The following is a 12149-nucleotide window of genomic DNA, read 5'->3' as shown; positions in this document are numbered from 1 at the left end:
AGGTCAATTGTGCTTGGAGAATATGTCCCTTTGGGCCTTTAAGATAAACTCCATTCTGTGCCAACTTTATTCAAATGACCTTGACAACCTAAAAACAATTGTGTATTCAACGATGTTTTCAATGTACCTTATACATACTGGCTTCCTGCAGGCTTTTAAAAGTGAGTGTGCAAATGCTTTCAAAAAGTCAAAACATTTTGTGTGATCACTGAAAAGTAAGTGCCAACCCAATCTTAACTCAAAAACTTGGTGATTATATCAGCTTTCATAATTTGGAACAGGACACGGTCTAATTGTTCCCTATTTTCAACTCAAAATAATAAGTTCTACCATTTGGATTTTGACCCTATTTTTCCCCTCAGGAAAAGGGCTACTACACTTCAATTTCAAAAAGAAAAACACAGAAGCCATGAATTGTGGAAAGTAAAGCTTTGTTGTCACAGTGTCTTTATTTTTGTCTTTTCATTTTTTAAGAAATGCACACAGAAACTGTGCAAATGCTTCAGAATAGCATCCTATTTTTATGTTACAAAAAATCCCTTTCAATATAAAAAGCATTACAATAAGGAATACAAGTTAAATTAGCTCTAACCTTCTAATAAAAGGAACACTTAAAATAGATCTCAACATTTACTTTATAAGTGACCTGCTTCCCAGGCACTTGCAACAGTGACAACCACAGAGAGTGAGAAATACTTGAGTGGATCTAGAGTCACAAACACAAACATAAGAAGGAGACAGCCCTGATCCAAGTTCTTCTGGACAAACTCCATTTGAAGCATACAATCTGTGCAGGGCTTTAGCCACATATATCCATTTCACTTAAGCTTGTGTAGAAGAACATGTTATGGGTCATCCCTTCTTCCTAAAAAAAAAAATTGTGACAAAGGGATGATTAGCTCAGGCACAAGTTCACTTGGAACAGAAATTGCCCTTTAATCTATTTCCAGATCAGAAAGAGAGATGATGCAATTTGGAATTTGCCGGAAGGGTTGGTTCATGTATCATGCCAAGTTACGGATTGATGAAGCACAAATCTGTATTTCCTTGCATTCCCATAATACACCAAGGTTTATGAACCAAAATGACTAACTTTAATCTGATCTGCTAAACCTTTTAAACCAAACAAATGATATTTGGGACCTAACGGCTGCAGCCTAACTCCAACTAAACAGAGAACAGGAAATCAATCTTGCAATCCTTAACTATTCTATAATGAATTTTGCAAATCTGACAGCACAAAAATCCTAATTAAGTTTTCTGACTGCATGCTTGGTCAAACCTGACAATGTTACTTTCAATAATTCTCTTATATAAATACATTTCTTTCTTCTCTCAAACATTTCATTCTCTCCATTAGTGTGGTTTTACAGTGAGTGTCAGATGTCTTTGACAGGTTTGAAGCCAGCAAGTTAATTCCCATTATTTTGTAAAACAATTGACTCCCTTTTCTCTGCTAAGGAAGTGGTGGCCTCCTTTTCATCGTGATTGCTTAAGCAGAAGCTAGTTTACGTCACTAAACAGTAGGATAGACTTGATTACCCATACTTTGTGTCATTCTTTAGGATTTTCTTTGGGATTATCATAAGTGCCTATGCTGAAGTGATGAAAGGAAAGGGAAGATTAAACCAAATTGAAAAGTGTTCAATTTGGAAAGCAAACTGGAGATAGCAGAATGAGTCAGAAACTGGAAAGCCACCAGGTAAGCTAGAGCAAAGAACACATAGGCACTGAGATTTTGAAACAGAGAGAGAATATTATATTTCTCTTAGTTCTACTATCACTTGCCCCATCTGTCACTTAATATAGTTTCATTTTTCAGAATATGAGTATCTTTTGGAGGAAGTGGAGGAAGACAGAGAACATATCTCAGGCCCAACTCCTTGAAATAGGTATTGACCTTCAGAGATTTCTGAATAAAAAATAGCACACTCAGTGTGCTTCCTGTTGGCTTAGGCTAACTGTAGTTGGAATTAACAACCACCAACCACCTGCAGCTCACTGACTGGATCTGTCCCATCGCAGCAGCCAGTAATAGGCTACCAAACCACAGGTCAGCACCTCCCCACACCCTTTGTTATGTCTCTCTGCCTAGCATTCTTGTTCAAATAGAATTCTGTCCTCCCCACTAATAAAAATGCCTTTCATGTATTGTTAAAGATGTAGGCCATTATCTCTAGATGAGACTAACAGAGTTCTTCTTCAGATCCTGCAAACCTGGCTTTCTCATGTTTGGAAGCCATAGTGAATTCTAAATGCACAGAACTTAACAAAATAACACTGAAACTATGTTTCAGAGATTGTCAAAGACTACATTGAGATTTAACGTATCATATGTTAATTAACCAAACAGTCATCATAACTATGATGTTCTAGCATGTCTTCATCTCATACCAAATAATAATTGCTGGGTTTTCTTCCCCCCTCAAGCTATAATTTTGGGAAATATTACTTATAAATGAACACCCTGTTAGTGTTGCTTTCAACAGGGATTCTCAATACCTTGTCTTTGGTATCCAATGTCACTAAATCCTATTCATATTTTTAATAGTAGTTTACCATCTCTTTTAAAATTGTCATATCACATTAGTTTGCCAATTTCCACCTTTGTCCACAATTCAGTAAATAATGCAATTTCACTCTAATTTACGTATTCATCAGAATCCTAGACAATAAATACAGCTTGGATTTAAGGCTGAACAAAATATTCCCAGTTTGAAGCAAGTGTTTTGGGGCAGTTTAACTCTTCTGGAATGGTCAGGGAAAATCATTTCAAACTTGAAGGAACTATTTAAAACTTGAAACGGAAAGTTTCAAGTTCAAAATTCTTTGTACTTCAAATGTTTTACACATCGCTACTTGTATGTGTTGGAACTTTAGTACTGCCTCTTGGGCTTATTGACTGTGTTTGCCGAGTGGATAAAAGACTACTGAAGCTAGAACTTGGCAACAATTATGAATGAAAAGAAAAATAAATCAAGAGTATATTGTTTTTTTTTAAAGTGAAGAATGCCTAGGTCAGAAGCAACACCATAAAACTTACAAATTAAATTTTGCAAAAGGCAACTGAAAAAGTGCCTCACTGCTTTCCGTGCTTGTTGGGGATTATTTTTAACACAGTTGAAAGGCACATGGGGACAAGACACCAAGCTAAATCAACTGCTATAGGAAGGCCGAACTTGGCAATGTATTTTTCACAGAGCATGATGGTGACAAGACATTCAAAAGCCTAAAAAACCCAAAACAGATACATCTCCTTAGGGGAGGCAGCACCAACAATTCTAGACAAGAACATACTTTTTTTTTCCTTTAAGGTGAGGGAACCAGCAGCTGAACTGCTTTAGTCTTTGTTCTCACATAACACTGATCAGAAAATTCAATGTGATAAATGGTATGCACTAAAATGGTATGCACTGATTTCAGTTTACTCTACTTTTCATCATTAGATCTGATACACACAACCCCATCCTCAAGATTCTTGGAGAAGGCATTCTCCATTCCAAGCATTCTTGAATGCTTGAATCTTCTGGATCACACGAGATGGAAAACTATTCATCTTGGTAGAATGCTTGCAAGTCAAGTGCCAATGCATTTCCCCCTCTTAGCTTGAAACTGAAGCAATTTGTATACATCTCAATGCTTTAGATGACAGTTTTAGTATTTTAAATGAAGATCTTGTTTAAAGTAGGTAGTCTTCTTTATCTTCTTCTATTAATGAATCATTATTGTATGAGAGATGTGTGTTCCAGACAACATCCTGGGTATCATTAGAGTTCATTTCCCATCCTGACTTGCAGGCTTTTAGTGCAATCCATTTGAGTGGCTTTAGATGAATGACTCCTCTTGGAGATGGCAAGGAACTAGACAGCACCTCAAAGTTCCAGCCCCTGAAGTACAATCCTTTTGATCATTAATATATTACAGTCCTTTCCCTCCTTTTTTAGTTTGCTAACCAAAAAATAAAGTTTATTTTTTTTTTCCTTCTTCAAAGCAAGTCCTTGAAAAATCATTTGTGGCTCATGAAGCACTTTCTACTGGATCCCCCGAAAGAGGCACATAGCAAAGATCATAGCAAACAGCTGTGAAAGATATAAAACAAAAAGGAGGGTCCTGGTTATTACAGACCAAACTAAATATATTTTATTACAATCATAGACCTTCAAAGTGGGGACGAGATACAAATAGTCATCGTGAAAAAACTTTAAAATGTAATAGGTAAAAAGTTGAATGTAAGAGCCATATAAAGTTGTCATAGAAGGCATAAAAGACATAAAATTATAAATTTAAAAGGTGTTCTGTATTAGAGCCATATAAAATATGAACATAAAGTCTGTTTGCCTATCTCTATGAAAATCTAAATCATTAGAAGGAGATTAGGGAGTATGCATCTATATGCTATCTCAGAGACTACATTTATATCTAATATGGCAAAGTAAGTCCCTGCTGAATCTAATTATAACAGAAATGTTTAGCTATACTTAGCTAAAGAAAAAAAAAGGGACAACCATTGGAAGAATAGGTCCAGGATTCAAAGACCTATCAGTTTTATTCAAAATAATAATTCTGTATGGAAATTCTGTATAGAAATGATTAATACTTTTCTTCTGATTCAAATTTGTATGCCTTTTTTTTTTAAAGGTGGGGAATTAGCCCAAAAGAATTTTAGGGTCAGTTGAACAAATTTGCTTCTAAATTTGTCTGCTGAAAAATCACCAAATAGCAACTTATTCCTGCTGAGGTAATATCACTCCTTTCTCTAATTGTTTCTATGGCCTCCCTGTGAGGCAATGATCAATTTGAAGTTTCTGCTCTTTAAGATGACTTTTTTAGTTGACTAATTTCAATAGTTTCTTCCATCTCCTTTTCTTTGGTTAGGATAATCTAATGAGACATGAAATCATGCTGTGACATACATTTAACTATAGAATCACCAACATCTGAAGGATGCTCAGCCCCCCCCCCCCCAAGCCAGGATGGTTCATTCCTGGAGAGTTAAACGACCCTATCGAATCTTGATAATCTGCACAAAAACCTAAAAAACTACTAAACTGACCCATTAGTGAATACAGGGATAATTTTCCAATGAATGCTACATTAGAAAAGGAAACATTTGCTTTGTTTCCATGCATTTTTATTAAGTGAAATTGATCTCATCTCAAACATATGCATTTGGAATGAGTGAGTATGCTAGGCATAACACGAGAGGGCAGTGCAGGATAATTGTTTCCCAGCACATATAAATGCTTCAAGTTAGCAACTAGAATTGTATAGGATTTTCAATGCCTATTCAAACTTCAGACTTCCAAACCAGCTTCCAAACCAATAAGAAGAGTGGCGTACCTGTTTTGAGAGTCATACCTAACTTTAATCAGTTGATTTCTCAACCACCAGCTACTTTAAGAAATGCTAGTGAAGTGCTGTGTTCACATAAAGCCCAAGGCACTTCCGCTGAATTAGTTTTTCTCAAACTTGGCAATTGTCTGATGATTCTCCAGCCAGGGGAATTCTGGGAGTTGAACACTACACATTTTACAATTACCAAGTTTGAGATATACTGAGCTAAATTGTTTTTTTAACACAATACTATGAGCAATTTTTTGACTAGAAAGGAAAAATTCAGATAAGGGGGTTGTGGTGGAAACAAAAAGACAGGGAGGAATCTATTGACATTACTGTAGCCAGGAGGATCCCAATTTGTACTGTACCTCGATGGCTAAAACACCAATGGCAAGAGCTCCTGCAAGATACACATAGGTTTCAAGAGAATTCAAGATCACAGTGTAGCAACCCTGGGAATAAAGAAAGAAATCTATTTTGAAATAAATGTCTATGCAAAGTGAGTGCATCCAATTAATAAATTACTAAATTATATAACACTCCAGATTAAGGGGACACTGATCAACTTCTATTCTTTTCTTTCAGTAAAAAGGATTAAAATAAAAAGCAATTATGACAAAAGAATACATTTTAATAACAGAATAATTATTAATAACAAGTAACATTACAAATGATTTATTTATTCTTCATTCATTAATCGAACATGTGCAGCTGCCCATCTTAACAAAATGTGAGCCTGGGCAGTGTATCACAATTAATAATAACAGCCAATATAAAAATATAAAGTCCAATTTTATTCATCATAATCATATTTTATAACATTAAAAAGACATATTTAAAGCCCTACATGGCTTGGGATGGGTTACCTGAGAGATCACCTTTTTCCAACAGTCTCTATCTGTCCAACTCAATTTTGCAGAATAGACATATTATTTTTGAATTGTAAGCAGCTCAAAGTCATTGACTGAGACAGCAGGCTATACAAATTGAATAAATAAATATGTTCATACTAGATGATGTTTCTTGAAAATGTAAATGTCAAAGGAGCTTTATACAATTATTAAATGTTAGTGCTGCTTTATAAAGCTTCCAGTTTTGGTCACCACATTACAAAAAAGATGTTGAGACTTTGGAAAAAGGGCAAAGAAGAGCAACTAAGATGATTAAAGGCCTGGAGACTAAACCATATGAAGAATGGTTGCAGGATTTGGGTTTAGTCTAGAGAAAAGAAGGACCAGGGGAGACATGATAGCAGTATTCCAGTATTTGAGGGTCTGCCACAAAGAAGAGAGGGTCAACTTATTTTCCAAAGCACTGGAGGGCAGGACAAGAAACAATGGGTGGAAACTAATTAAGGAGAGAAGCAACTGGGAATTGAGGAGGAACTTCCTAACAGTGAGGACAATTAACCAATAGAACAGTTTGCCTTTAGATATCATTGATGCTTTATCATTGGAGGTTTTAAAGAGACTAGACAGTCACTTGTCTGAAATGGGATCTCCTGCTTGAGCAGGGGGCTGGACTAGAAGACCTCCAAGGTCCCTTCCAGCTTTATTCTGATCCCTAAGTACTTGAACTGAGCAAAAGTTAAAAGAGCCAATCCTGGTTTCTCTTCATATTAGTCTTACTCTATCTTGTACACACACATAAAAGAAGTTTACCCAAGGAAAGAACACAGTCTTCAATTCATTCAGCTAAAGAATCATATCAAGGAAGTAACTTTTTGCACTTTTATAAGTATTTCGGTCATCTCTTTACCTGTTGGTTCTGATAGACTACCTTTCCTTTCAAACATTCTTCTTTATTGATGAATGCTCCATCACGAGACTGGAGCTCCCGTTTACAGCAAGCTTCAGGAACAGCAGGATAGTAATCCGGAAGAATGGGAAGAGAGATTGCCTCAAAATCTTCTGGACCATTGACACCACAGCACCCAAACTAGCACGTGTGAAAGGTGATCAAAGGGTTAATATTTGTGGCAGAATTAGACTGCTTTCTAGGAAATCTGAAGACATATAATAAGCAGCCCACCCAAATAGGATTTCTGAATTTATAAACTAAGGATGTAATTTGATACATGATGTAGGTTTTTATTCCTTCCTAAACGATACAATTTTCTTTAAAAAAAAATTAAAATAAAGCAAGTATGTTTCTAGTCAACATGGATATATGACCCCGGCTTCAACGTATGTTGAAATCTTCAGTTATAAATAAACAAAACAAGAGTGTGTGAAAAGCCTAGGACTTTAGATTAGCTTCCTATAGAATTGTCTGCTATTTTCTGTGTTTATGAAACGGAAAATCGTGTAAAATAAACAAGTGTTCAGCTTGCCTAATGCTATAATATCAAAAATTATATTTTCAATATCATAACCTCTTTTGTACTAGTTATAATATGGTTTGTTTATTTTTGTCATTATACAAACCCATCCATGAATCAGGTTTCTGTGCTTGTTCGAGAAAATGTAATATAAAAATCCCAACATAGCATTACATATGGACTTGCATATGTTAAGACCCAGCAATTTCCCAGAGGAGTGACACAATTAAAGCAACAGCAATAACAACCTTCATTAGAACTTAATGAAAACATTTTCAAATTGCTGCCTTTGATCCTCTGGTAGTGCCAAATGAGATCATTTCCATAAAATAAGGCACTAGTTCCTTAATGGTGATATCTGTCTGAAAATTAATTAAATCAGGAGCATATAGAACAACTTAAATATCAGAATTTAAACAGCCTAGCACAATTCATTTTGTTTGGTTTGGTTTTGCAATCAACAGAAAACAAAATGGGCATTAGGAAAGCTACTTGGGAAAAAACGCTATTGCCCGTCTTTCATACACATCTCCCACAGAGATTTATTTCATTCCTTCAATATCTGGCAGACTTGCTTACAGTTTTTGCTTTACTTCTGTTGAAAAAGGCTTCTATTGTTAAGAAGCAAGAGGTGCTTCAAACTCATACTTTGCAGATTCCCAACCTAGAGGAATGCAGACCAGCCAATGCATAAAGACAACAAGCTGGTGGTTTGAAAGCCAGTCCTATAAATGGTGTCAAGGGTAGAAATTTGCAATTATCACCAGATCAACTTTTCTGCCATTCTCTTATGGTTAGAGCACTTGCCTATATTAGGTTTCTCTTTGGGCTACTACACCTATTTGGAAAAAAGTCTCACCACTTAAAATAAATTATTTCTGAATAAAGAGATGCAAAATTATGTTCTGGTGCTGTAATAGCAATAACACTTAGACTTATATAGTGCTTCACAGTGCTTTACAGCCCTCTCTAAGTGGTTTACAGAGTCAGCATATTAGCCCCAACAATCTGGGTCCTCATTTTACCAACCTCGGAAGAATGGAAGGCTGAGTCAACCTTGTGCCAATGAGAATCAAACTTCTGGCGTCGGCAGAGTTAGCCTGCACCACTGCATTCTAATCACTGCATCACCACGGCTCTATAATCTTAAATACATTCCCAGAGTGAAAATCCTATTGAACCTGAATAGAAGCATTTACACTGCTAGGATGTTGATTTTCCTCTCATTTGTTTTTTTTTCCTATTCTATCAAAATTAAGAATGAAAATGTGTTTTCATTCTTTTGTGCAACTGCCAGCCACGGTTTTATATAAAATGAATGTCAATTTTGTTTACCTTTGAATCAAGTTCAGCTCCTAGTACTCTCATGTCTACGGTTTCCTTGGCAAAATTTCCTAACTTGCTTGCCACTTTATTATTATTATTGGTGGGCAGGATTTCCCAATATAGTCTAGTCTACAATCCTGGATTTCCTGGTACTAAGCAAGCATGAGCCAGTCCTGACTCTGCTCAGTAATTAAGATTTTTAAAAATCCATATCAGGATGCATTAAACAATCAAGTACTTACTGTGATCATGACTGAGTTCCAGGTGGAAGAAAAGACATCTGATTCATTGTACCCCTGATAATGCTTTTTCAGTTCCTTGGTAAAAAACTCTCTGGTCAGCTGCAACAATAACCATGCACAGAAGACGGAATGAATGAATCCATGCCAGAACTTCAAAGCAGGCCTGAATTTCTACTCATGGAAATAGGACTTGAAAGCAAGATTTATAACTCAGCTATGAGCATGTGATGGATTAAGCCTACATGGGTAGGTGATCCATCCAATGGAGGAACATCCTTGAATTCAAAGCTAGGTAAAGGGAAAAAGTGACATGACAGTGGCCCTTAGAATTTCCTTCACATTTATGGCCTTTTCACAAAACACGTCACTTATTAAAACACCATTTCACAACTTCAGGTGCTGGCATCCTCCAGGTAGATTCCTACCTTGGAGATTCAGTAGTAAGTCAGTACTGAATGCAATGGCCCAATCTTGAGGCTGTTTCTCATATTCCATGAAATTTTCTATTCCTTGTTGGATGTGACCTTAATTTCCTTTTAAAATTTTATTTAAAAACTTGATGCATTTTCATTAACCAGCATTCAAAACATAGTTTATTTTAAATGTGTGAGGCAATCTCTCCCCCCCTTTTTTGCCTTAACCTCTATTTTTGCTGTGATTATGAACATAAGCCATAACACAAAATTAAGAATATAATCAGTAAAGCATATTGACCTTTTTATTCTTTGTAGAATAGAGACATTTTGTAAATTGCCATTTTCATACAATAACTGATCCTGTTTTTCTTCTGTGGCTCTGTTATGTGCCTTTGTAACATCTTCAAAAGAACTGGGAGCACAGCCAAGCAAAGTGGAGGACAACAATGCAAGTAGGAGGAAAGGAAGAGGAAATTCCACTATCAGAGTGGACTGACTTTCTTCAATATTGCTTATAGAAACAAAGCTGGAAGTAAAGAATTTACGATTGATCTGCCCAAATAACGATTGATTTTTTTTATTGCCATATAATTCCCTCTACAGTTATGAAGTCCATTGTAAATATCCAGGTAAAATATGAAATTGCAGTGCTAACATTTGATTAATTAATTCCATCTTCAGGATCTATAAAGAATGTCACCCATGAGTGGAGAATTGAATTCTGGTATGGTAACCACATGGACAAGTTCATGTAGATATTTTGGAAATAATAGAGATGGTTTGCCATGGCTTTCTTCTCAGATGTAGGGTTGTTTTTTCTTTTTTCTTTCTATTCTACAGTCCTGTGATTTCTCATGCAAGTATTAATCACTCTCTTCTTTATTCAGCTTTTTCCAGATCAACCCAGGGTGGCTAAGTGCTAAGACCTCTCTTAATCCAACAAAAATATAACACATCTTAACAACCCTGGCAAAGTATTTCTATATCCACAGCAATAAAGGGAATGTACACTAATAGTTCAGAGTTAACAAGTTGTCTCTAGTGTAACATTTGCTCTTGTGGTTTTTTTTCTTGAATCACACTGGGTGTCAGTTTTATTTTTTATATTGTTTGCCTCAAACACATTATTACTAAAATTAATGGCCCCTTCTGCAGACCTCATAGGATTTGCTGAGAACATATGAAAGTAATATCTTAAACAACTTCAACAAGAGCAGCTCTATCACTCTAAAGGAAAGTGCTTATTAGTCAGATTAGACAAGAATATTCTCTAGGGAAATAAGCCAGCTCCATCGGGCACCTTGGGGGTTAGGAGGTGGCCATACACACACTCAAGCATTGTGTTTTCCTTTCCTTCTTTTGCATAATTTACGAAGCCTGGTCTCCCATCCTGTGGAGGCAGCCACCCAGATATTTTATTGATGTTTGTCTTTTTCCTAAATGCAGACTTTGAAACTAATATTACAGTTGGTAAGACTCCCAGTTGGCGTCCTTTGACCAATTCTAAACAAAAGAGCTATTTGAATATAAAGTGAAACCTTTGTTTCGACAGGCAGGATCCCAATGGAAAAGTTGGAGGATTGCATGTGTGATTTTTATGAGATTTGATCTAAAACAAAGCCCAGTGCTGGAACTGTAATGCCAGAAAAATATTCCATTCTTTTTGACTAGTAGAACATTTTGATTTGCTCCACATATTTTACAAAGAAGGGTAGTAGAGTTAATAGCCATTTCAGAAGGCTCAATAAAAATAAAGAAGTAAAAATCTGTAATACTGATTAACAATTGTTTTTCTTCTTTTTAGAAGCTAGAGTTAGACTAGGAAGGTTTCTGTTCATTGTATTGTCAATGCACAAAGCATTTGGATTCACGGGTGATTTTATTAAGCTTTTTGTAATAATGAAAGTGATTAGAAAATTAGCTGGATAGTTTACAGAATAATTTATCAGCATCATCTTTTCCTAGAGGTGTAGATTCCTGTGACTTCTGGCTAGAAAGCAGAACACATTCTCTTCCTCCAAGGTGTTTGGAATAATGAAATAACAGAGTTAGAGCAGCAATAGCAGGAAAATAGCATGATTCCAATCAAGCAGAGGTAAAAGAAATAAACAAAAAGCAAATCTGAGTTTTATATTGTATTGATGCGGGGAACAAACTTCCGCAACCATATAATTGTCACTAGAGATTTATTAAGCAGCAAAAATTTCTTCCACTGAAGCCATAGATCAATGATTTGCTGGTAATCTATTGGGACATCTTGACTGCATCTACATCCAGATGCAATTTGAGCAAAATAGTTAGCATAACCAAGCATATGAGACTACACATCACAGTTTGATTTTGACCACTCTGCCTGATGCAGATAAATTAGGTACAAAATTTAAGAACATTTCTTACTTTTAGGAGGCTACTAAAAGACCTATTCTAACAAAAAGATCACATAATGATGTTAACGTATGGTAGTGTTATGTTTGCTTTGTTTTTTTTTTAGTGTAAACTTCTTTATTA

General features: G+C 35.8%; 1 protein-coding gene across 7 annotated transcripts in view; it reads right to left on the bottom strand.

Moving 5' to 3' along the window:
* Positions 1–414: 414 nt before the first annotated feature.
* Positions 415–12149, bottom strand: part of TSPAN18 (tetraspanin 18) — a 167368-nt gene continuing 155633 nt past the window's right edge. For all 7 annotated transcript variants that reach the window (XM_026707444.2, XM_026707453.2, XM_087921401.1 and 4 more), the window contains 4 exons: positions 9226–9324; positions 7096–7275; positions 5706–5789; positions 415–4079 (listed from right to left, as the gene is read on the bottom strand). In XM_026707444.2, coding sequence (XP_026563229.1) covers positions 4032–4079; positions 5706–5789; positions 7096–7275; positions 9226–9324 — 411 coding nt within the window. In that variant the 3' untranslated portion in view covers positions 415–4031. The remainder of the gene's footprint in view (positions 4080–5705; positions 5790–7095; positions 7276–9225; positions 9325–12149) is intronic.

Source organism: Pseudonaja textilis, chromosome 1 (assembly GCF_049901715.1).
Source record: "Pseudonaja textilis isolate UNSWEBS1 chromosome 1, rPseTex1.2, whole genome shotgun sequence".
NCBI classification, from domain to species: domain Eukaryota; kingdom Metazoa; phylum Chordata; class Lepidosauria; order Squamata; family Elapidae; genus Pseudonaja; species Pseudonaja textilis.
The sequence above is the reverse complement of the archived record's forward strand: the minus strand, read 5'-3'. Positions and strand labels throughout refer to the sequence as shown.